The 25136-nt window shown below is 55.1% G+C and overlaps 7 protein-coding genes across 7 annotated transcripts; 2 read left to right on the top strand and 5 right to left on the bottom strand.

The window, feature by feature from the left end:
- Nucleotides 1–1870: 1870 nt before the first annotated feature.
- On the top strand, nt 1871–4548 carry PHYSODRAFT_332140 (hypothetical protein; the record flags this gene model as incomplete). The annotated part of the gene is made up of 3 exons (XM_009529081.1): nt 1871–4042; nt 4117–4318; nt 4397–4548. 3 exons carry the CDS (start codon nt 1871–1873, stop codon nt 4546–4548), a joined length of 2526 nt encoding a protein of 841 aa, XP_009527376.1.
- A 5478-nt stretch (nt 4549–10026) lies between these two features.
- PHYSODRAFT_499888 (hypothetical protein) lies at nt 10027–11202 on the bottom strand (the record flags this gene model as incomplete). Its single annotated transcript, XM_009529080.1, has 2 exons — nt 10027–11007; nt 11149–11202. Coding segments are annotated over 2 exons (1035 nt in total), but the record flags the coding sequence as incomplete, so codon positions are not given.
- A 2588-nt stretch (nt 11203–13790) lies between these two features.
- Nucleotides 13791–14099, bottom strand: PHYSODRAFT_332138 (hypothetical protein; the record flags this gene model as incomplete). The annotated part of the gene is made up of 1 exon (XM_009529079.1): nt 13791–14099. One exon carries the CDS (start codon nt 14097–14099, stop codon nt 13791–13793), a length of 309 nt encoding a protein of 102 aa, XP_009527374.1.
- A 1871-nt stretch (nt 14100–15970) lies between these two features.
- PHYSODRAFT_501357 (hypothetical protein) lies at nt 15971–17527 on the bottom strand (the record flags this gene model as incomplete). The annotated part of the gene is made up of 3 exons (XM_009529078.1): nt 15971–16287; nt 17106–17119; nt 17337–17527. Coding segments are annotated over 3 exons (522 nt in total), but the record flags the coding sequence as incomplete, so codon positions are not given.
- A 966-nt stretch (nt 17528–18493) lies between these two features.
- On the bottom strand, nt 18494–18871 carry PHYSODRAFT_332135 (hypothetical protein; the record flags this gene model as incomplete). Its single annotated transcript, XM_009529077.1, has 1 exon — nt 18494–18871. One exon carries the CDS (start codon nt 18869–18871, stop codon nt 18494–18496), a length of 378 nt encoding a protein of 125 aa, XP_009527372.1.
- Nucleotides 18872–19276: 405 nt separating this feature from the next.
- PHYSODRAFT_332134 (hypothetical protein) lies at nt 19277–19682 on the top strand (the record flags this gene model as incomplete). Its single annotated transcript, XM_009529076.1, has 2 exons — nt 19277–19365; nt 19454–19682. 2 exons carry the CDS (start codon nt 19277–19279, stop codon nt 19680–19682), a joined length of 318 nt encoding a protein of 105 aa, XP_009527371.1.
- Nucleotides 19683–23116: 3434 nt separating this feature from the next.
- PHYSODRAFT_503333 (hypothetical protein) lies at nt 23117–23452 on the bottom strand (the record flags this gene model as incomplete). The annotated part of the gene is made up of 2 exons (XM_009529075.1): nt 23117–23215; nt 23318–23452. Coding segments are annotated over 2 exons (234 nt in total), but the record flags the coding sequence as incomplete, so codon positions are not given.
- Nucleotides 23453–25136: the final 1684 nt, after the last annotated feature.

Here is a 25136-nt window from a genome sequence, read left to right as displayed (position 1 = left end):
CACTGCACCACCGCGTAAACCTCGTAGCGGCGGTATCACTTCACGTGGTTTTGCCTTCCGGGACCCGCACTCAGGGCATCCACGCACCCATCGCCTCACTTCTCGGTACAATCCCGGCCACCAGTACAGCTGGGCTACGCGGCCATACGTGTGAGGACCGCGCAGGGTGTCCGCTCCACACGCTGCCGTGCATCTCCTTGAAGACAGCCGCCCAAAGGGTCGGTGGCAGCACCGTTCGGCGTATTGACCGTCACCAGGCCGTATTCGTGCGTCACCGTCATGCTGCCGTACTTGCCATCCGCTTCCAGCCGCTTTACAAACTTACTGCGCTGCTGCGCCGTCACCCGTTCGTCATCGCTCAACTGGAGCATATAATCGTCAACAGGGTCACTCCCTTCGTCATCGCCCATGATGTCCGCGCCGTTCGCCGTCGTCATCGTGCCGTTCGTCAACGGCACCGTGCTGTTCGTCACGTCCTTGGTCGCTGGGGTGTTCGTCTTCGTCACCGACGTCTCGTTCGTCGTCTCCGCGCTGCCGGAGCCCTTCGTCGTGAGCTTCGTCTTCGTCGCAGACCTTCGATGCTGCTGGTACCGTCGTGGGTGCCTTCGTTCGCGTTCGTGCACTCTTCGTCGCTGGTGCAGCGTCACCTGGTGCCGCTGTCGTCGTCTGTTTCGTCCGCGTTGGGCTCGGGGTCCGTGTTCGTGCCGCAGTCGTCATCTCCGGGCGCGTGGGACTCGTAATCCGTGCACGTGTCGTACTTGTGGTGTAACGGGATCAGCAAAATCTGCGAGATTGCCAATCCAACTTACCAACTGCGCCCGAACACTGACTTACGGAGGGGTGGCCCCCGATGATCCGTGATCTGTGTGATGAACTGGTCACCTTGTGTACCTGTCGGTAGGGCTGGATCTGCTCCTCTGGCGTCTGTTGAAGCGTCCGAGCCTTGAAGACAGAACCGTCTGGGCGAGACGCGGGGATGTGGGTGGAGCAGCGCGGAAATCTTCACTCTGCTCGCGGTAGTATTCCAAATCCAGTGGTCTTGTACCTGGATCTGGCGGCCTGGATCTGGATCCGGCCGGGTTGTTGCGTTTGGGTTGTTGTTGTTCCTTTCCTTTGCCTTTGCAGGTCTTCCTTGGTCGTGTTTGCCGCCTCCAATGACGGTGTCGTTGACAGTTGAGACGAGAGGGACGCACCGGCCAAACAGATAACTCCGGCGGATCTTGGATCTGCACTTGCAGGTAGTTCACTAGGAAGGTCTTGGATCTGGCCAATATATTACTCCAGTCTTGCAATCAACACTAGATCTGCTACCGCTAACCTCTCTACGCCGTGTAGGACCAATGGCGTTCCCGTTTCCAGGCGAGGGAGGAAGCGCTTGCGTTGTACAAGGCAAATTCTGGTCTGATTTATGCTTAAGTTCGCTCCTATCCCAAAGTCCTATCACCATGTAGCTCCTATCACCCGATCTGTGCCTATCGACTCTATGGGTTCTCTTTACCTTCATTGCGTGTCAGCTGCTTGCCCGTCGAGTCGTGTCCACAACTTCCTGGTTGCGCCCGGATGTAGACCCAGATCCACGCTGGATCTTGGATCTGGGATCTTGGATCTGGGAGATTGGATCTGGGAGATTGGATCTTGGATCTTCATTGGGTGTAGATCCAGACCCATCTGACTCTGATTCCATCTGAGTCGGTCACTCTTCCGCATCTGTGGCGAGATCCTGATCCATCAAACGTCTAATCACCTGCCGTCACTCATTTTCTGGGACCCACACTTCTCCACAACCGCCTCCTGGCCGTAGTTGTTGCCGAACAACGGCATCACTACGGGCACGTTGGCTTGCTTGTTCCTTTTTCCCAGCGTCGCAGAAATGTCCGATCACGGGCGCAGTCCACCCCCCGCTTCTTCGGCGCGGAGCAGTCATCACGTGAACCAGCCCGCGCCGGATCCACCCGGTCCAGATCCTCTCGAGCCTCACAGTGAGGAACTCCGTGCTCTGGTCGCCGCCCGTGATACCGCGATGCGTAACCAAGAAGAGGTAGCAGCGCTGCTGCTGCACCAGACGCGAGAGCTGGATGCGGCCCAGGCACACATACAGCGGCAGAACGCGGAGCTGAGCAGCCTACAAGCAGAAGACGCCGTCCACCGCAGCCAGGGGACTACCTCCGTGGCTGGTGCAGTGCGGGCTCTTCAGCTCCAAGGTCGGGTCGCCCAGCAGGTGGGCGAGATCCGTGATCTTCAGCGTCACATTGAACGGCTTGAACGCGAACGCGACCGTCTGCAGGAAAACAACGATTACCTGGCCTCCGAAGTCTCGTTAGCCGGTGCTGAGATCCAGCAGCTCCAAAGTAGAAACGCTAGTCTGGAACGCGACTTGGAGGACGCTAACGACGAACGGGATGTGGCGGAGCATAACATGGATCGGGCGCAAGAGGCACTTCGGCGAGTCGAGGAAGAGCTCGGGTCCAGAAGTCACGTTCCCCAAATTGATCCTCAGCAGATCGAGGCTTTGACTCGGGATCGGGATCGCGATCGTGTGTCTCTGGCTGAAGTTACGCGCAGCTTCACGAAGGCTCAAGAAGATCTGCGAGCTCACCAGCGTATGCACAACGAAGCTCGCGACGAGCTGAACCGCCTCAGAGCCGTTCACATGGCAACCCTTGCGGATCTGGATCGCGCTGTCCAAGAGCGTGACACTCCCGAACTCACTCATCTGCAGGACCTTCAAGAGACGGCCGTCGCGGACTTGGCTCGAGTGTATCGAGAGCGTGACGCTTACCGGGACGAGGTTACCCAAGTGCGTTTGGAACTCAAGGATCTCCAGGCTGACTTTGACGCTTCCGAGCAGACTGTAACTACGTTGGGGCAGCGTGTGAGTGCGATTGAGTCTCAGCGTCAGTCACTGGCCCAGGATCTCATCCGCATGAGTCACGAACGAGACGGGCTGCAGGAAGAAGTAAACGTTGCGCTATGGCAGCTGTCGTCAATAAGTCGTCTGGCAGATGCTCGGCCCGGCGCGATTGAAGAGGTGGTGAATCCGGCGTATATCCTCAGCTTGATCCGTGTGGCGCCTCCTGGATCCGCCGAACAACAGCCTACCGCGGAAACCTCGGATCGGGACTGTTCAGATCCAGTACCCAACCAACAAATGGCATCAAGTGCTTCCAAGCGGGATCGGGGTCGCGAAACGCCCGATCCAGATCCTACTCCGCTAGCTAAGTGTCGCATCTTCTCGCCGCAATCGGAAAGCCGTGAAGCTTTGGATCGAGGCGACGGCTGCTCGTCCCCTGCCAAAGGTAGCGAAATCGCCGACGATGGTGGTCTGTCGGATTCCCAAAGAGGGGAAGGCAGCGACCAGGAAGACGACCGCGGCGACAAGGGAAACGGCGACGGCCACGAAGAGGAAGATCACAACGAATTAGAAGAGCAGGGCAACGACGACGGCGAGGATGAAGAGACTGAATCCATGGCAAATGATCTATTCGAAGCTCAAACTCTGGAGGCGCTGTCCCAGTCGCGATCCGAAGAGAGACGGCGACAACACGCTTCTCCTCGTCGCCGGCCGTCTTCGGGTGCTGGCCGGGCCCCGGACGATGGAGATGGATCGGATCCGCATGAAGATCCCGATCCAACTCCTCCACAGGATCCCGATCCACGCAATCTTCCCCCAGCTCGTGCCCGTCGACCACCGGTGCAAGATCTTCTGGCTCCTGTAGTTCCGTTTGCACCTGACGCGGACTGCATCCCCGGTCGCGAGAACGCACATGCGTTGGTGCCGACCGACTGCCAACCTTGGCAGGTGGACCACTTAAATGATGCGGCCATGGTGACTATGCTGATCGACGTGTTGTTCCCGATCCTGCCCACCGCTCCAGGCTGGTTATTTCCCTACTTCGGTCCTGCCGAGGGCCGTAAGCCGAAGATCCAACTCAATGACTACTGCTGGGAACTCATCACAGAAGAGAACGTGCGGGCGCAATTGGACACCCACCCTTGGGAAATCCTTGAGAACCCGGGCGATGCCATTTCGTTTGAAGTCAAGGTGGGTGGTCGACTTGGGATCCTGATCCAGGAGTACGGGATCTTCGAAGACACTATCTCATGTCCTACTGGGAGTCGACCCACCACTTTCCGATCCCCGATGCGATGGCAAAGAAATATCCGTGGCTAATAGTGTTCCAGAAGGAACGCAGAAACCGTAGATCCCTCGCGGGCCGTGCGTTGAAGCAGTTCTTGGAGTTGTTGATCACCGTCATGCGTGAAGGGTGGTGTGACCTGGACATCCTGCTGAATCCACATTTCCTACATTTCCCCAAGCGTGCCGAGTCCGTCACGTGGTACCCAGGGTTGGCCTAGCGCCAAGCTAATTTGGCGGATCGTAACTTGAACCGGCCAGAGCCCACGCATCTCTTGGAGGCGTTGGATGAGTGTAACAACGAGGATCCATGGCGCAACCACTACCGGGATACTCCCCAATACCATCCTGCGCGCAACATTGCGCGCCTCTCGGCCAAGTTCTTCAATCTCCGTGCAGTTGGCGACCAGTAAGGGCTGGATCTACGGTGCCAGATCTCAAGTAGATCCAGATCCACAGATCCTTGCAGTTGAGCTAATTACGCAGGATCTGGATGTACTTTTGCATGTTGTAGTCGGCGATCATACACTCGTTTCGCTTGTGTTCGTGCCTTTTTTTTCGTCTCACTACCCCGATCCACCTTTGCACTCCAATACAGCTCGAGCTTGTAGATCCGGATCCGGATCCGTACCACACCTCATTGCGATCCAGACCCAATATTACAAATATTACACTCCGATACGGCTCGAGCCTGTAGATCCAGATCCATACCACATCGCTTCGCGATCCAGATCCATAATTGCACTCCATTCCAGATTCAGCTGAGACGCCCTTGTCATCGCCAGATTCTTCTTTCTTCCACCTCGCTCAAGTTCAACGAACACCTTGTTATTCCATACACAAATACAAAATTCTCAATCCACCGATCTGCAACCACCCTGCAGATCCATCACCGCACTCTCTTCCCAAAGTGACCAACTCACTCCAGGAGACCGCAGCCCCCACTACTCCTCGTGGGACTGCATCACACCGAACCGGTTCCGGTTGGTGCGGCTCCGCCGAAAATCTTGTAGTATAGCATCACAGTTGAGATCCGCTTCATCCACCCAGGATGGATCTTCATATCCGCGCCAGTGTACAAAGAATTCACGATGGATCCGGCCGTAACGAGTGCGTTTCCCAGTTCTCATGTCCGTGGTTTTCTCCACTTCGTACTCGTCCTCTCCTAGATCGTGGATCCAGCTATCCTCCGGCAATAACGCCTCGTCAAAATCGTATTGATCTGTGGTGCCTTCGGTTAGCTGGATCCGGGACCGGTCTGGAAACCTCTTCACCAGCTTAAGCTTCGAGACGTGAACCACAGGGAACAACCGATACTCCGTGCCCGGGGTCTTGATCCGCATAGCATACTCGCCTATCTTCTCGGCCACGCGGAATGGCCCATGCCACATATGCGCCAGCTTGCGAGCGTACCCTTCCTTAACGCGATCCAGGTACAGCCAGACTCTAGATCCAACTTTGATCCGGTGCGGATGGATCTCTTCATTATGCCGATCCGCCCGATCCGAGATCGCCTCCTGCAGCCGCATATTGACTTCTGCCCGCGCCTGCTGGTAATAGCGTTGGATCTGGTATCACCACCGCCGTGTATCCCGATCCTGGCGGCGAGTACTGCCTAACGGGATTGTGGCTTCGAGTGTGGACCTCGGATCCCAGCCATGTACCAAGTAAAATGGCGTTTCTCCTCGGATCCGATCTTGGGCAGTATTAAGCGCGAAAGTGAGGCGCTCCGCGTAATCATCCCAATCGCACTGATCCAGATCCTGCACGTACATCTTCAGAGCGCGAGTTGCTGTTTGTACCATGCGTTCGGCGGTTCCATTCGCTTGCGGCCTATAAGCCATCGTCGCACGTTGTCGTTGACCCAGGATCCGGTTGAATGATTGGAAGAAGTCCGCCACGAACACCGGCTCACGGTCGTGCCGGATCACTTCGCTAGCACCGAATCGTCTGAAAACACACTCTTCGTAAGACTCTGCGATTGTCTGCGCTGTTCTGGAGTTACTGGCCTTCGCGATCACGTATCCCGTAAACAGATCCACCCAGATCAAGAACTCGGTATTACGTTTGTTGGATCTGGGCAGCGACGGTATATGATTCATCGCTATAATCTGGAACGGGTATGTAGCTTGGATGTTCCCAGGCGACTCACCTTGGATCGTGGGTCGTCCTTTGCCCGTTTCGCAATCCACACACTCTCCGACATATCTTTGAACACTCCGATACAAACCTCTCCAGTGAAAGCGACCCCGGATCCGCTGGTAGGTGCGGCCGATCCCTTGGTGACCTCCTTCGAGAATGACATGGTAATGGTGGAGGACATCCTGTTGTAGAGTCTCCAGCAGCACCAACCTCATCAATCCATCGCGATCCGCCTCCACCTTCTTCGTGGGAGGGCAATAGAACAGCAGGTCGGTGAGATCAACTTCGTAGTCCGTCGCGATAGCGCTGTAGGATCTAGCTTCATCCTGGGTCAGATCCTGCATATCGCCCACTAAGTACTTCATCAGACCGGAGATCCACGCCTCCTCGTCCTACGCTTGGCGGATCCTGGCGATCCTGAGATCCCGCACTACTTCCTCTTGCAATACACTCGGGTTGGATCTGGATCTGACTTGTGCTCGTGTTGTCACGGGTGAGGCATGCGCGACGGAGGCTTCTTCTTCACGCTTCACAACCAGGATCTCATCTAGGCGGTTCAACGTGACTAGATCCTGCAGATCCACCGCATCCTCCACCATGATACCGGCCTGTCGCTGAAGTGCTGCGCTGGCTAAGCTATCCGCGCTGCCGTTCCAGTCGCGCTTGACATGTACCAGCTCGTGGTCCGGCCAGATCCGCAGCCGATCCAGGGCTTTCTGTCTCAGAAGGGTCAATCCTGGTGCCTTGCAGTCGATCTCACCTCGGACTTGGCGAACCACCAGGTTGGAATCCCCACAGATCACCAATTGTCGTTGTGACTCGCCTTCGAGCAGATCCAAACATAAAAGAAGCCCATGGTACTCCGCCTCATTATCGGTAAGCCCCTCAGCATAGCTGGATCTAGCCTTCACCACAGTCCATTACGGTAACTTCCACAGGATCGCGCTGTATGCGCCTCCGCCACGTTTGGCATAGGCGGATCCGTCAAAGCTAACCACATACAGTTCTTCACCTGGCCGGACGGTCGGGATCGGCGCTTGGATCTTGCGTCGCGGCTCCTTTTTGGGCGCAATCTCGATCAAAGCCTGATTCACCTTGGATCTAGGGGTGATACTGGTCGCCAGAGTCCGCAGGATCTCATCTTCGCCCTTCATGCATTTTCTAATCTCGAGTGTCCACGGCGAGAGCAAGGCCGCCCACTGCCCCAATCGTCCTTGTAGACCCGTAGATCTGAACAGCCAGGACAACGTCGAATGTCTAGTTAAGACTTGGATCTGGCGTCCAACCACTAAGATCCAGGATTCGCAACAGAACCAACACCTCCTTCTCAACCACGCCATAATTGAGCTCGTTTGACTTCAGTGTACGACTCGTGAACACTACTGGATAGTAGATCCCGTCATGTTCTTGCATCAAGGCAGCCGAGATGGCCCACTCGCTAGCGTACACAACCACCACCGGCAACAGATCCGAGTCAAAGTGTCTTAGGATCGGAGTCATTGCCATATTTTCCTTCAATTTGGCAAATGCCCGATGAGCGCGAATCCAACGTGGATCTACACGGTTTGGATCACTCGCCTCCAGATCCAGAGTCTCCCGCTTCCCAGCCTTGGTGGATCCAGAGTCTGTATCCGGTAGGTCTAGATCCGCCGTGTCGGACGAGGTCTGCTCCGTTGGATCTGGAGTCGAAGCCATCACCGCTTGGATCCGGCCTCGATTCTCAGGCTTGCTCATCGCGGCGTAGTCCACTTCACGCAATTCGTAGAGGACCCCAGCGTAGATCGCGTAGTCCTCCAGAAAGCGACTGTAGTAATTCAAACTACCCAGGAACGACTGCATGGATCTAAGTGTGCCTGGAAAGGGTAGATCCGTTAGTGCCGAGAGATCCTTGGGATTCGCCTCTAGTCCCGCCTTTGACACGCGATGACCAAGGTACTCCACCTTACGCTTGCCCCAGAAGCTCTTCACCACGCTGATTGAGAGATTCCACTTATCGCACGCGTCCAGTAGTGCGTCCACACGCTCACGCAGATGGTCTCAGGATCCACCAGTTACCAAAATGTCGTCAATATACGACCGACGTCCCAGTACGGATGATTTGCCCGGACCTTCAGGTTCTCCCGACCTCAGATCTAACGCCTCCGATCCAGATCCACGCTTGGATCCAAGTTCGCGCGCTGGTCCCGATCCATCTTCCAGCCGCGGAATCCGAGTGAATCCATACAATGCGTTGTCTAGCATCCGCTGATAGATCTGGGGTGCGTTCTTCAATCCAAAGGGAATCCGGTTCCAATTGAACAGCCCGAACGTGGTGACGAAGGCGGAGATCACACGAGCCCGATCCGTCATCATCACCACCCAGAATCCACTGGCCATATCCAAAGAGCAGTACCAAAGCACCTTGTCCAGATCCTCAAGCAGGTCGTTAATCAGAGGCATCGGGTAGACCATCAGCCGGGTCAAACTGTTAACCAGCCTGTAATCGATACATAATCGTATGTCTACCCTATTCTTCTTGATGATCACCACAATTGGAGATGCCCACGGTGAAGTCGAATCCTTGATGATCTTGGCTCCGAGCAACCCCTTGATTAGATCCGACAGTTTCTCATGGTACTGCGGGGCTACCTTGCGCACCCGCTGAGCATTGGGTTTTGCATCACCCACATCAACACACAACTCCTCGTGCCGCGGGTGGTAGTGCGTTTCCTTTACCAATCAGCAGATGCCGGCGCCTCCAGATCCGCCGCCGGAGTCGATCGATTTCTTCCGCCGTATTAACCTCTGGATCTCCCACCTGGATGTCTTCAATAGTCACCTCGTCTGTGGTCGCAGTGACTTCCGGTAGCACCGCCATCTCCGCTTCAACATCTTCCGCGTGCAGATCCCCACTCACGTGGTAGCAGACTTGCTCATCTGCATCAGCGTCACCGCGACTTGGATCTATGGTAGTCGTTGGATCTGCATCGACAGTTGGATCTGGCGTCGGACCTGATTCCTGCGCCGTCTCACCATCTGGATCTGCGCCTCGTCCCATCTCACCATCTGAAACTTGAAGCTCCACTGGATCCATGGCCTGTCCAGTATCACCATCTGTTGAATCGGCAGATCCGCCCCCTGTCCCTCCGTGCTTACCACCCGATGTGACAACGGGCTAGACCTCCTGTCCCACATCATCTGGATCCAGCGCCCCCTCGCGACCTTGCGTGTAGTCAGTTGGATCTTGGCCCGTTGGTCCATCGTCTGGTCTCAGCGCGTCGTCGACACTTCGATCGGCAGTTGGATCTGGATCCGGCTGGCGCTCAGCAGGAACTTCGCCTGGATCCGGCTTGGGCCAAATGACCGACACTGGATCTTGGGCTTCTTCCATCCGGACAATAGCTGCGTGCAGTTGCGTCTGTCGAATCGACCCATTGTCCTGCGTCACCGTGGGATCTGGCCTCGACGGAGGTCCGATTGTCGGCTCGTCCCATCCACATCCAAGATCCGTGGATCTGACCTGCTCTGGGGAGATGGGCTCTGGATCTGCACCTCTTCCCGCGTGTCAATCTTCATGCACTGACGTAACGCGAACGGTTGACTGCGAGATTCGCCGTCTCCCAGGGAATCCTCGTCACTTGGATCTTGATCCGGCGAGTCTTCGGCCTGCGGATCTCCTCCGGGTGCTTGTCCGCCCGTCTCCTCCGGTCGCTGGTCTCGTGTCCGCGCCTTGATTGAAGCTTGGAGCTGCAACACCTCCGCCGCCCCAGCTATGTATTCGTCGATCGCCTGACCGGGCGGATCCGGCCGCGACTTGCCCCGTCCACCCCGGCGTTCTTGGATCTTGGTTCCACCTGTCTGACTTGAGTTGGATCCTGCCTCCGCAGTATTGCACGCGGCGTCAGGTACTCAGGGCGCTCCACCATCGGCCCCGTCGGGGTTTCTGGAGGCGCCGCCTCCGTGGATCCAGCCTCCGTCGTGGCTTGCAGCGCGAGATTCTGCCACTCCAGGTAACGGCGTGATCCAACGGATACGTAACCTTGGATCCGCGGCACCCGATCACCGACCAGCCACATCCCTACTTGATGGTTCTGGCGCAGCACCAACTCCTTCTCGCCGACGTTCGTGATTCGAAGGTACCGTGTCTTGCCTGGGCCCTTGATCACTGTTGGTACCCATCGATCTCCTCGTGTAACCCAAAGTTTGTCATGTTCCGATCCAGATCCCCGCAGGCGCGTGGATAGCTCCACGGACTCTCCGACCCCAAGCTGCAGATAGCGATCCAGCTTTACCGACTGCGCCTTGTCACTGTATAGCGGACGGCGGCCGCTGAGTTGGATTCGGACTTCGTCAGGCAGACAGAGAGTCCCATCAGCTAGATCCAGTCGGATCCCGGCCGGGACCATGTAGTCCATACCAAGGATCGCTTCTTGGCCGGACAGAACCCCGACCCAAATGTCGAAGAAATACACCAGGTATCCACCTAAGGTAATCTTGATCCGCGTTCTCCATTCCGTTGTGTACACGTTGTCGCCGATCCCAACACATTCTTGGCTCTGACTCCTGTCGATGTAGCACCCCACCTTACGAGCAAAGGCGGTGTCCACGATGGACACCTCGGCACCGGTATCTATGATTAAGATAGTCTTCTCATTGTTGATCTTGCCGTGGATCTTAGCCTGACGGATCCACTTGCCCGGCGAATGTTGCTTCCAGTACCCTCGGGATTCTCCAGGTAGGAGATACGAGTACTCTGGATCTACAGTCCGCTGGCTTGCAGCGTCACACCTGGATCTGGATTCCGATGTGGCTTCGCCATCGGCTGGTTTGAACCACTGCTCTGGATCCTGCTGCTTCCAATAGCCTTGACGAGCCTCTGGATCCAGGTCCACTTCCACTGTCGCGTCGGATCTGGAGTAGTCGTCGGCTTGCCGAAGGCTTGAGATCACAGCAGTACGTTTCCCAGATCAAGATCACATGTATTACCGCGTAGATCCTGTCGTTTGCTAACTGGATCTGTCGATGTCTTGTTCACAAATGCATAGATGCAATACTTAGCACGCTCGGCTCGTACCGGATTCCAACCCGACGAGCGTCCTAGTTTAACATCTTCTCCGCCATTTCTGGCAGCATGCCCGCATGCTTGACTGGATTGAACCACTGGCGGATCTGGTTGTAAAACGCTTCCATCGGGCACCGGCCGAGTTCACCACACCCATGGCACACGAAGAGGCAATGGTCACCTGGATGACGCTTCTTGCCGCACTTCTCACACGTCAACCGCTTCCAGCAGCCGAGATGTAAGTGCTTCTTGGATCCGCAGTGTGTACAGCGGCTTCGCTCGGACCCATCAACGTGGATCTTGGATCTCTGATCGCGGGAGGTTGGATCTTGCTGCTGCCGGTCTAGAGGGTTCCGTTCCAGGGCTTTCGGCTCTTCCTCGACTGGTTTCGCATGGTCGTGGGAGGCAGACAAATATATCGTGCGGTATTCGTCGCACTCGGAGTCCGATCCATCACTGGATCTAGACTCGGATCCCGAGTCAGGTATGATCTGGATCGCACGCACATGTTTAGCTGGAGCGGCTGGCGCAGGCGTTGCTGGTGCTTTTTGCCGGTACTTGCTGGATCCATACGCGGACTTCTTCTGCCGGTTTTTCGCCCGATCCAGGGCACGAAGGACTTCTTCTAGCTCGTCAGCATCCGGGATTGCGGGATCCGGCTTCGGCTGGATCTCGCCTACCATCACCTTCAGCCGGTTGAACAACATCTCCGTCGTGGCACGGAGTTGGATTGGATCGATCTCGTACATCACTGACGCGTCGAACGCTCCAGCCACGAGACCGGTCCCTCAGCAGCTGCATCAGGCGTTCCATCTCGGGCAAGATTTCTGGACGCTTAACGGCTGCCGGAAATGTCAGGGGTCCATGCAGGGCTCCGATCGGCTTCACACCTAACTTCTGCATAATTGGATCCACTGTCAGAAAGCCGCGTAGTTGCTTCTCGTGATGACGGATCCATGATGCCTCGGATCCATCCTGGGTCGACGTTTCTGGATCTTTGTCCTCCAGCTCCTGGGCCTTCATCTTCCTTCTTGTAGCGGTCTTCTTTGTCTGTGTCTTGTCTGGATGGAAGCTGTAGGGCTCTTGTTTCACTTGAGAGTCAGCAAATGCATACCGATCCTGGCCAGCCTTGGTTTGTTTTGTTAGTGGATCTTGACTTTCGTCGCGATCCACCGGGGTCCTCGAAGGGACCTGTGGAGGAGGTTGAGGTTTCTCTTCTGGATCCATGTCTGGGTCCACCTCGGTTCCGCCGATCCGGGCACGCGCACCATTGTGGTGTAGCGGGATCAGCAAAATCTGCGAGATTGCCAATGCAACTTACCAACTGCGCCCGAACACCGACTTACGGAGGGGTGGCCCCCGATGATCCGTGATCTGTGTGATGAACTGGTCACCTTGTGTACCTGTCGGTAGGGCTGGATCTGCTCCTCTGGCGTCTGTTGAAGTGTCCGAGCCTTGAAATCAGAACAGTCTGGGCGAGACGCGGGGATGTGGGTGGAGCAGCGCGGAAATCTTCACTCTGCTCGCGGTAGTATTCCAAATCCAGTGGTCTTGTACCTGGATCTGGCGGCCTGGATCTGGATCCGGCCGGGTTGTTGCGTTTGGGTTGTTGTTGTTCTTTTCCTTTGCCTTCGCAGGTCTTCCTTGGTCGTGTTTGCCGCCTCCAATGACGGTGTCGTTGACAGTTGAGACGAGAGGGACGCACCGGCCAAACAGATAACTCCGGCGGATCTTGGATCTGCACTTGCAGGTAGTTCACTAGGAAGGTCTTGGATCTGGCCAATATATTACTCCAGTCTTGCAATCAACACTAGATCTGCTACCGCTAACCTCTCTACGCCGTGTAGGGCCAATGTCGTTCCCGTTTCCAGGCGAGGGAGGAAGCGCTTGCGTTGTACAAGGCAAATTCTGGTCTGATTTATGCTTAAGTTCGCTCCTATCCCAAAGTCCTATCACCATGTAGCTCCTATCACCCGATCTGTGCTTACCGACTCTATGGGTTCTCTTTACCTTCATTGCGTGTCAGCTGCTTGCCCGTCGAGTCGTGTCCACAACTTCCTGGTTGCGCCCGGATGTAGACCCAGATCCACGCTGGATCTTGGATCTGGGAGATTGGATCTTGGATCTTCATTGGGTGTAGATCCAGACCCATCTGACTCTGATTCCATCTGAGTCGGTCACTCTTCCGCATCTGTGGCGAGATCCTGATCCATCAAACGTCTAATCACCTGCCGTCACTCATTTTCTGGGACCCACACTTCTCCACATACTCGTCGCCATTGGTCGTGTCGGAGTGGTCACCTGGTGGTGTCCACCGTCCTGTGCGTCGCCAGCACGCGGCACAGCTGATCCCTGGTCACGTGGGACACTTGATGCTGACGTCGGCGTGGGGCTCGGTGCCATAGCCGACTCCGCATTCGCAGCCATCGTCGTCGTAGCTGCCATCGTCTCCGTAGTCTCCGTAGATTCCGTTCAGCCAGCACTCAGCGCCGTGCGGGTCGTGTCGCCGTCGTTCGTCACCGTGGCGGCCCAGTGCACACGTCGCTGGTCTCGTTCGCGAAGACGCTCACGGCGTCTCGTTGCAGCAGTCGCCGTCTGCTTCGCGCGTCTTCGGCCGTTCGTGGCCGTCACTGCTGAGCCGGTCATCATGGTCGTGGACGCTTCGCTGTTCTCGTCAGGCACTGGCACTCTGGCGGTGTTGTCCGCCGTCACCGTCTCGGTCGTCGACCTCGCCATGCCGTCCGCCGTACTCGTTGCCGTCACGGGTCGCCTCGGAGCCATCGTTGATGTCTCCGTGTACACCACTTCGTCCGTCAGCTAGTTCGTCGTCCGGTCCGTCATCCATCCAGTCGTCTTCCCCGTCGTCTTGCCCGTCGTCGTGGCGTCCGCCGCTGTCGTCTCCACCGCTGGAGCACGTGTCGGCGGAGCTGCTGCCGTCACCTCGCCCGTAGGCGACGTACCGCTCGAGTCAGTCGTCCTTGGTGTCGCCTGGCGCCGTCGCTGCTGTCCTACCGCTGCTCTGACCGCTGCAGGTGCCAGGGATAAGGCATCTGCTACCACGTTCGTCGACCCCGGTCGATATTCGACCTGAAATTCGTATTCTTGAAGTACTAGCAACCAACGATGCAATCGCCCAGCCAGATTCGGCCGAGGCATCAACCATTTCAGCGCCGCATGGTCCGTGATGATCGTGAAGGCTCTGCCGTACAAGTAGGGTCGGAACATCTTCACGGACCAGACCACAACGAGACACTCCAGCTCGGTGATCGAGTAGTTCGACTCCGCCTCACTGTTCATCTTACTGCCATATGCAATCGGCTGCCAGCCGCGTCCGTGGCCCTGCATGAGGCAGGCTCCCAAGCCAACTTTACTAGCGTCCGTCACTAGGCGGAATGGTAGTTCGAAATTAGGATAGAGTAGCAAGGTCGCGGGGTGAGCAACATCTTCACGTGTTCAAACGCGAACTCCTGCGCCTCGCTCCATTCCCACTGCACGTCCTTCTTCAACAAGCGAGTCATCGGCTTCACGATCGAGCCGATGGCTGCAATAAATTTACGGTAGTAGCCAGCAAGGTGTACAAACCGTTTAACCTCCGTCGCGTCCACAGGTCGCGGGAAATCACGTACAGAGCGCACCAGCCGTTCAGCGGGCTGCACGCCCTTATCGCTCAGATGGTGGTCAAGATACTTCATTGAAGTAGTGGCAAAGGTACACTTTTTCAGCTTGAGACTTAGGCCAGCAGACCGTAATCTCTCCAATACACCAGCTAGTTCAACCATATGCCGTTCGATTCCGCCCTTCATGAAGATAATGATGTCGTCGAGGTACACAAGGCACGTCATCCATGTCAATCCGCGCAATACCCCGTTCAGGAGCCGCTGAAAGCTAGCAGGGGTATTAGTCAGGCCAAAGGGCATCCGCTTGAAGCGATAGAGACCCCGTTTCGTCATGAAGACCGTCTTGTCACGATCCTCCTCTGCAACCCGAATCTGCCAGTAACCTGATCTCAAATCTAGCGTAGTGAACAGCCGTGCGCTGCCCAAAGATTCCAAGGTCTCATCAATACGTGGCAAAGGGTAGACATCCTTGCGTGTGATGCTGTTCAGGGCTCGATAGACCACGCAGAACCGTACAGAGCCGTCCTTTTTCCGTACGAGCACTACGGAAACCCCCCACGCTCCTTCGCCGTGCTCAATCAATCCTGCCGACAGCATAGAGTCGACGTTGCTATCCACAATAGCGTCCTCCGTCTGGACTTGACGTCTCCGTCTCATCATTATGGGAGCTGCGTGTCCCGTATCAATATGGTGCTCTACGTTGAGTGTCGTTGCAGGCGGACACTCGTCTTGCGCATTCACCAAGTCTCGATAGGCACGTAATAGTTTTAGTATGAGCGCACGCGCGTTCGGCTCCTCCGTACCGATGTCCACGTCGTGTTCGTCGTCCAAGGGCATGTCGGCGTCGCCCAGTTCGTCCAACCACGCGTTCACACGTTCAGGGTCCAACTCTCCATGCATCGTCAAGAGCTCAATGTCTTGATTCATAGGTATCCATACACCTAGCTCCTTTCTGCTTGGCAACTTGATGCGTCCGCCGTGTGTGTTGATGGCAGGCACCATCGCCATCCCGTTCGTCACATTGGTCAGTGCTGACGCGAGCAGCACCGCTCCATTGTTCACTGTTGGCAGGAAAATTCCTTCCGCGCCATCAGGCGCGGCAATCGCTACCTCTACCGTCTGCACGGCACGCCGGTGCAAGTACGTAGCACTGGCCAGCCTCACAGCTGCCACCGCCGGGTCGTTCGTCTCCTCCGTCGTCCTTAACGGGACGATCACCATGCTGCTGCGCTCATGGTAGCGCACCTCACCACGGTCGAAGTCCATCTTCGCTCTGTGGCCCTCGAGGAAGGCCACGCTCAAAAGGAACTCGCTGGTGCACCCCTCGACGATGCATGCGTCGATAGTCACCACTAGGATCCAAGAAATTGGAACAAAGGGAGATCGGCAGAATGATGGATCCAGACTCCGCGACGGATCCACCAGACTGGCGGATCGGGCCCCGTACCAGATGTTAGAAATTGCAACGGAAGACACTACGAGTGCGACCGGACGTCACGAATGTGTGCCCAAGCAACGCCATGCCTCGAGACCCAAGATCCAAGAGATGCAGCTGTCAAGTGGATCGGCGATCCGATCCAATCCAGATCTGATTCTGATTCGGACTCAGATGGGACTGAACGGTGGATGTAAGGTTATGGCTCGACGGAGGCAATCTAGCGGCACGCAAGGAAGATAATCAAGCCCCATAGAGTCAGTAGATACAGATGGGATGATATGATCTATAGCAAGATAGGACTTTGGGATGGGATTGGGCTTAAGCATAAAGCAGACTCGAATTTGCCTTATCCATCGCAAGTGCCTTCGGCTTCGCCTGGAAACGGGAAGTACATAGGCCCCACGGTTTAGCAAGGTTCTGGTAGTTGATCTAGACTGGATAATACATTGGCCAGTTCTACAACCTTCCTAGTGATCTACTTGCAAGTGCAGATCCCCGATCCACCCGGAGTTACTACTTGGCCGGGTGCATCCTCGACTCTCAACATCTACGGATCCCGCTACAGGAAGCGGCAAGTACAACAAAGGAAGACCTGCAAAGGCAAAGGAAAGGAACAACAACCCAAAGGCAACCCCACGGCCGGATCCAGATCCAGGTCGCCAGATCCAGGTACAAGACCACTGGATTTGGAATACTACCGCGAGCAGAGTGAAGATTTCCGCGCTGCTCCACCCACATCCCCGCGTCTCGCCCAGACTGTTCTGATTTCAAGGCTCGGACACTTCAACAGACGCCAGAGGAGCAGATCCAGCCCTACCGACAGGTACACAAGGTGACCAGTTCATCACACAGATCACGGATCATCGGGGGCCACCCCTCCGTAAGTCGGTGTTCGGGCGCAGTTGGTAAGTTGGATTGGTAATCTCCCAGATTTTGCTGATCCCGCTACGCCACTCCATCTACTCGTACACGTTCGTCATGCTGAACGTCCACACGCCCAACACGTCCAGCAAAAAACCGCCGATACCCTCCACGTACATCACAGGGGCGTCCACCTGCTTCCGTTCACCGCGTGCCATCCATTTCGTGCCCGCCACGAAGTAGCGCGCGCCACCGTCGATCTTGACATACTGTTGCACGCCGCCCACCAACATTGCAGCTGTTGGCAGTCCGCCACTGACCTCCACACTCACACCGCTATCGTCATCATCATTCTCGGCCGCCACGGTGCCCCCGTGCTGCACCAAGTTCACACAAGCTCGCTCGCCCACTTCGTCTTCACCACCGGCAACTCGTCGCTGCCGTCGTACTTCCAGTGCGCTGCGCGCTCCTTCAGCTTGCCGCTGCCACCGCTCTTCACGCTCAGCGTCGAGCTCAGCGACAACACGCGCGACTTCGTCATCGCCACACATGCTCTTGGTCGCCTTCTCACGTGCACGCTGCACACGCTGCTGCTTCACCTCACGCTTTGACAGTCTGACGGCCATGCGCACCTTCGCCACGGTGCCGAGCTTTGCCATCGTCTCGTCCGTGAGCTCCGTGCCGAGCTCCGGGTATGCCATCTCGTCCTTGTCCGTCGTCTCCACGGCGGACATGTCGCCTTCCCCAGCCTCGACCACGTTGTTCGGCTGTTCGTCGTTCGTCAGCGCGGCGCCTTCCTCAGCTGACGGTCACCGTCTGTCACTTCGTCGCCTTCCTCAGAGGCCGACACCTCCTCGGTGTCGGCCAGAGGCTGTCCTCGTAGTCGGTGTCGCCTAGGCCACTGCAGCCGTCACCGCTGCGCACTTCGCCGTGGCGCCGTTGCCCTTGCCGCCTTCGTCATCTTCATTCGTCGTGTGCACGTACCGCAGGGCTGCCATCGCCGGCCGCACAGTGCATACATACCGCCCCGCTCGCTCTTAGTCACGAACCGCAAGATCTTCGTCCAATTGAGACAGCTCGTCTCACCACTGCCACGCTCCCGTCGTTCGGCACGTTCCTGCTGTTCACCATCTTGCTTTTGCCGTCGGTCGCCGTCACCAGCTCCGTTGGCACGTCCGTCGTGCACGCCGTATCACCGTCCATGGCTACCATCACCGGTCGCTGTGGCGTCCGTCGTATCGCCGAGCGCCGTGATCCCCCTACGTCGCCCGATCCTCGTTTTCCTGCTGCTTTCTGTCCTGCTCACGTCGAGCGAGATACTCGTCGCTGCGGGCGCGGGCTTCAGCATCTCGACACTCGCGAGCGAAGTGCCCCAGCTGATTACAGGCATAACACTTGAGTTCGCCGAATCGTCCTGGTGCCGGAGCCGCTTCGGCCGTCTTCCTTGGTGCCTCCGTCGCCTTGACTTGGCGCATCGCAGCCTTCGTCCGTCTAGCCGCGATTTTCACCTTCTTAGGAGGCGGCGGTGCACGTGGAGCATCTGCTTCCTCACCGCCGTCGCTCTCTTCGTCATAGTCCACGCCAGTCGCCACTGCCATGTTCACTTTCGCCCTGTGAGCGATCTTGGCCGTCACCATGCGCTTCGCCGTCGTCGGTGCAGCTACCGGCGAGCAAGATTAGGGATTTAGCCTATGTATAGCGAGCAGCGTAGATTGATGACGGTTTACTAAGAGGAAAGTAAGGATGAGTGAGATGGGGTTGAAGTGCTGTCGAAGCACGACGGCTTCTCTTCTCTCATTCCGGAATCAACCACAAAGAGTTCAATTGAGTTTCTTGTTATCTGCTCTGGCCAAGCAGCTACGTGTGGCTCTCCACGACCTCAACTAACTGAGCGAGAGGCTCCACGTCAACTAAACTAAGCCAACGACCTGACTGACTCTGCAAGTGCTGCCAAATCGCACTTTAGACTGCGCTCGTTGTGAGAGCTCAGCTAAAGTTGTGACACAGAACCCCGCGACGTCAAGACCAAGCAGCTCAGAGCCATGTCACCGAACGCCGCGTGGAAGAGCCTTCCTCTGACGCCGGATGCTGTTCAAAATCCTCTGACAGCGGTACCAACTACGCCCGCACCGTCAGCTCGCGCTTCTGCCTTCACTACAACTCCCTCCGCTCGCGGGTGATATCACTTCGTACCTCATCTCGGTCGATGGCTGCGAGAGCTCGCTGGTCGTGACCGGCGACCGCTGTGATATCGACAGTTGCAGATTGTACACATACGAGCTGACAATCGCCCAGAAGTCTGCCGGGAGCAGGGACTATGGCGTGCTGTCCCTCTACAAGACGCAAGACCAAACGTCGGCGGATGCGATCAGGAACGAGGATAGCAACTTCGAAATCTTCGGGATCAAGATGCCTCCGGAGGGCCAGGGCCCCCCACTCATGACATAGGCCCCCTACCTCGAGATTCCCCCGCCCCCAGAGGGAGAACAGCCGGGCATCGTGCTCCCTCCGCTCCCAGCGGGGGCTGTCATCGTTCCGGGACATCCAGATCTCTCGGGCCTCCCGGGCAGCCCAGTTCTCTCCCCCCAAGCCCCCGTGCAGAGCAATGCATATGTTCCGGTCCCCGTCCCAAACTACCCTGTGATCACTCCGAAAGAGGTCTCTGCTGGTGGCGACCAGCCCCCGAGCGGCGGGGAAGACGACGGTGAGCCGGGCGTCTTGAGCGAGACGTCCAATGGACGAGCGAAGAAGACCCCGATACCCCGATGGACGATGAAGAATCCGACATGTATACCCCAACTTTTGGGTCCTCCGGCGAAGCGATAGTGTATCCGCAATTGATCTGGGACGGACCCTGGCGACCATATCCATATTCCGTCGCTAATGCTGCTGGTGGGGGGCTAACGATCACATTGGATCACCTACTCGGTGTGAGTTCTAATTGTAACTGCAAGTTGCCATTGTATCACCCAAATAGTACCACGCGTACTATCACGACCTATGTGCTTCGCTGGAGAGCCTATGATATTTTGTACACGTTTTAGTGTTGTAATAGAATATGATACAGTATTTTGCAAGATTTGAAACCTGTAGTTACCAATGTCGCGAATGTCGCAATTCTTTCATCAAATATTTTAGTACACGTAAGGGCTCCGATATAGCTTAGCACTTTATTAATTAGCGTTCGTAACGCGTTACTATGCATCTTGTGGAAGCTTTACGCTCCTGGGTGATATCGACTGCAATGCTGTGGTGGTGAACTTGTACGCTGTACACTGAACCTGCTAATATACCTGCTTACAACGGTAGGCATCACAGAGAACGAGCATGCTCTTTGTAGATGCTTGTAGTAAGGTGGAGCAACGATGCTCTTTGTAGTAAGATAAAGCAACCGCGAGTTTAGGTGCATGTAATGAGGTGAAGCGAGATCTTTTACAGTTAAGTAAAAGCTCGCGCATACTCCCAATACCTGAGCGTCAAGTTATAGCTACACTTGTGTATAGTGCACAGCGCGCTCTCACAGCTGCGCGGGATAGCTGCGGTCGTCGTCTCCGTACACGATGACGGTGTCAGGGCCCTGATTTACCAGGTGGAAGAGAAAATACACAGTTTACAAGCCCAGCTCGATCGTGCCGAGCGTGCTCAGCACCTCCGTATCCGGCACGATGAGCTGGAGCTTGTCCTGCACTCCTGGTGTGGACTCGCTCCCGCGGTAAACGTGATCGCGGCGCTAAAGCATTTTTTTAGAGATCCCAGCGTAAGCAGTAGCTTTTAGTCGATATATGCGCAAATTATGGATTCGGAACTATAGAGGATCTGAACGAAACTATGTTGAAGTGAATGAAACTTCTTCTGGTCAATACTTTATTCAAGTTGCTCTGAGTGTTTACTTAAATGCGAGGTTTTATATTGGGTGCTATTTACTTAAACCTGCTTTAAACCCATACTTTATGCAAGTCATTTTTGCTTACTAACCAGTTTTATACTGATGGCCTTCCGCGGAAAGTTGCTGGCTCTCAGCTTTTCGCTGAGAGAATAAAGCGCATCGGTAAATACACGATGGAAGTATCGCTGAAGCGCGATGGGGTGCCGTGGTGTGGTGCAAATTGTGAAGTGTGGTCTCAGCTTTAGATTGGACTCGCGGAAGGCGAAGTACAGTGGTGGACAAATGGCAAACTGTTTTAAACTAAGGTTTTATACTGGGATAGGAAGCAACGTTAGTGATGATATCGCAGACAAAATCGGATTATATCCATGGTACATCAAGTCAGACGATGATCCCTCTTGACATCTAACTGGTACATCTTCTTGAAACGGATACGACTCCGGTGCCGCACAGGGGTCTCCAAAAGGTTTATATGCGTGGGCAGATCGAACCGGTGTGCTACCGACGATACTGATATGAATCAGTTCAGATATTGAGCTGGATACGGATGGAAGAAGCGTAGTGAAGAGAACGCTTGAGGTCACTCGTCAATCTGCGCCGTGGAGCTCAAGCCGCCGGGAGGGCCAATCAGCGGGCAGTCCGGCGATAGAGCCGGCTGACCCAGCGGTTCGACCAATCAGATTGCACCGGTGAGCATCGAGAGCGCTCTGATTGGCCACGACTGGACAACGGCGACTCCCTTGTGGAGCCAGTCGTTCCTGGCGACCGGAGCTCCGGTGGACGGCGTGCACCTGGTCGGTGTGCTCGCATGCCACTACCGGGCAGCTCAGGGGTGACACCGCGGACCAAGCTGGATGTCTGCGCCGCTGTGTGCGGCGGCGTATTGCGGCGGTCTTTGACCGTCAGCCGGAAGGCGGGGCCCGTGGGGGGCCCACGGGAGACGTGTTGTCCTCCGCGCCGTTTGCCTGTAGAAACCAGGCCACAGGTGACGCCGTGGTCCCACCTGGAAGTTGATGCCTTACTGGCATGCGTGCGGCCCTGGTCGGTCACCGGGTCGCTGCCCGTGCATCGCGCAGCCCATCCTCAGTGCCCCAGTGACGAGCGGAGACATACTGTATGTCAACGTGGCCTGCGACACAAGGAGCTGGCCTGCGACGTGGGGGTGATACCGGCGAAATTCATGGCGCGGTGGGGCAGAAATTACAGTGTTAAGGCAGCTATACGGAGCGCCTTGGGGAATCAAAAGCGCTGCAGGGGCGCTTCACGATGGCCTGCAACATATACGGCAGCAAGGATCGCAGATCTGCTTGGACAAGTGCAGTGGAGAAGACTTCGGTCTTCGGGGGGAAGGCGACGACGATGGGGCGCAGGGACCGCGATGCTGCCCGCGGGGAAATTAGGCAGAAGTTGCATGGACTGTTTCAACTATGGGGCGGGCGGACAAGATGGGTAGGCTCGGAAGCGACAGTGGTATCTAGCTCATTAACTTACTGCTGTAGGATAAAGTGGCTTATACAAACCTCACCATTTGAAACCAAAACTCTTGAGGCGGACTGTACAATCGCACACTCGAAGTAAGCATTTACATTTTCTACAAGCTACAAACAGATCTCAACCAAGGTTCGAATTTAAAAATTTGTAAAGCACTGCCTGATAATAGAGATGTTTCGGAGCCATTCATAACCCTTACATTAAGCTAAGTTCGCACCTGGTGTGGCCCTTTTGCGCCCACCTCGCCGTGATTGTCCCCAGATTTCATCAAATCCAGGGATTTCATTCCCTACATTTCCCTCGTACCTTTTATTAAGTTCAGCCGAAAATGAGCATACCAACCAAATTTCCTAATACTACAACTCTGTAAACGTATGCAAATCAAAATCATTTAATGAAATGTGAGGGCGCACTAATGACTGAACATGGCTTTGAGGGTAATGCGAGGGTGGTGACAATCCCGAAACCTCTCTAATGTACTGTATTCCGTTTTGGCGTTCCCATACTATGTTTTCGCTAGACTCAGCTTTGCTAGTCGACGGCATAAGGTGGTGTCCGCATACGTCGGGTCCTTCTTCGCCGGCAGTGCGGCGATGATTGCCCTCTCGAGGGCTTTCCATTTAGGTTTCTCTTGCGCAAGCTGCCGAAGCTGCTCCAGGACACAGCGGGTCTCGTATCAGCTCGAGATAAGGTCTGCATCGAGCACAGTCGGTAGTATCGTGTGTGGGCGTCCCCGCCAGGCTCCGTTGGACGACGAGTCGAAGTAGGCAGCCATCTGGGTGTACGCTGGGATCTCGGGCCGGCGCAAAATGTGGCCGAACAGGCGCCATCGTGCTGCTGTGTCTCATGATAATATCTTGCATGTATTACAGTTTTAAGGCAAATATCCGGGCAGATGCTGCGGCTGCGAAGCAGGCGCAGGAGATGTAATTAATAAAATAAAAAAGGAAGGGGTTATACCAAAATCCTCCTATGCCAGCCTTCGCGGAGCCCTAGTGCTCAATCCGATCTTTATCATTCAACATTACACAGCTCTAGAAAAACGTAACACTTGGGTTACGTTTAAAGTGTAATCCTAGGTGGCTACAAATTAAATACATGGATTTTGGACCGCCAAAGACTGAAGAGAAGCAGCCGAAGAGATATCAATTAACCGCTACTGGTGGAGTTACTACATCGTATCCATTTTTAAAGCACTGACGGACGCTGGGAGGTGTGATACAGATAGCTTCAGAAGGAGGTTTTGTGATACTTCAAAATGATTTTTCACCCCTTGAAAAGACCACCTGCCAGGTTAACATGTGCAAGATTCTGGCGGCTGTTATAGAGATTGAGATTTAACTGGTGGATGATAATACTGACACCAGAAGTTGTGCGACTAAGGGAGATATCACTGAATGAATGGTTCGATTGCCGATTTAATGTCCTTCTCGATTTGGACAGATACAATGTACTGGTACTAGTCGTACTAGATAATGAAAATAAAACTAATCCACCCCACTGTGCGAAACACCACGCCGGCGTGGTATGTGAGACCAAGTTGTACATGTCGTGTGCGAAAGTTTGTTGCGTTCCTTTGGATGAACGCGCCTAAGTGCTTGGACTGCCGTAATTATCGCAGAACCCGCTCTATTATTTACGAATGTCGGGGCTGGAAATCCGGAGTAGTCTGCGGTAGTGGCCGCGAAATGCTCTTGCTGTTCTTGCCCAAACGCCAAAACTGCGAAAAATGTTAGAGTTGAGTTCAGCGAGGATATGATCTTTCGTCACTTGCTGTCCGAACGAGATATCCAAGTATTTAACTGTATCGGATGGCTTCATGCACCGTACTTCTGAGGCGAATGGGTAAATTGCTTTTCGGTTGAGGGGCACCAACGCTGATTTTCGTAGATTCACCTTTGCTCCAGAACCTTGGCAGTAGACCTCGACAAGTTCAAGTTGCTTCCTAATTCCGCGAATACAACTGGAGACCAGCGTCGAGTCGTCAACGAAATATAGTCCTGAAATTTGTGTTGATCCGGATATGCAAATACCTAAGTCTTGCAGTGCTCTTATAAGATTACCGAGAGGTTCAATGCAAAGCAGAATCAGAAGCGAGGACAGAGGGTCTCCTTGTTTCACTCCTCGGGTCGTTTCCAGCGGACGGAGTAGGAATCGATTGAGCATCAAAATTGCCAGCGGTTTGTTATACAGCAGTCGGATAATTGAGATAAAATAAATCCCAAAGCCAAGTTTTACGAGCTCTAGAAATAAATATTCCCAAATGACTCGATCGTAAGTCTTTTCAAAGTCAAGAAAAAGCGCTAGAGCGGATGAGCGGATGGGGTCATAATTCCGAAGTTTTTTTCTTTAAAATAATTAAAGATAATTTGTAAAACAATACTACATGTACTTTGAAGTATCTTAAAATAAGTTGTTTTGCGGGTGACCCATGTGTTCTTGGGAAAGCAGGTGATTAGGCTGTGGATCCAGTCTTTTATTTTATCTTCCGCACCGAAGCCTGTTGCTCTAATAATATTATGCGG

This window comes from Phytophthora sojae, assembly GCF_000149755.1.
Source record: "Phytophthora sojae unplaced genomic scaffold PHYSOscaffold_4, whole genome shotgun sequence".
Classification (NCBI taxonomy): Eukaryota; Oomycota; class Peronosporomycetes; order Peronosporales; family Peronosporaceae; genus Phytophthora; species Phytophthora sojae.
This window is presented reverse-complemented; position numbering and strand designations above follow the sequence as displayed.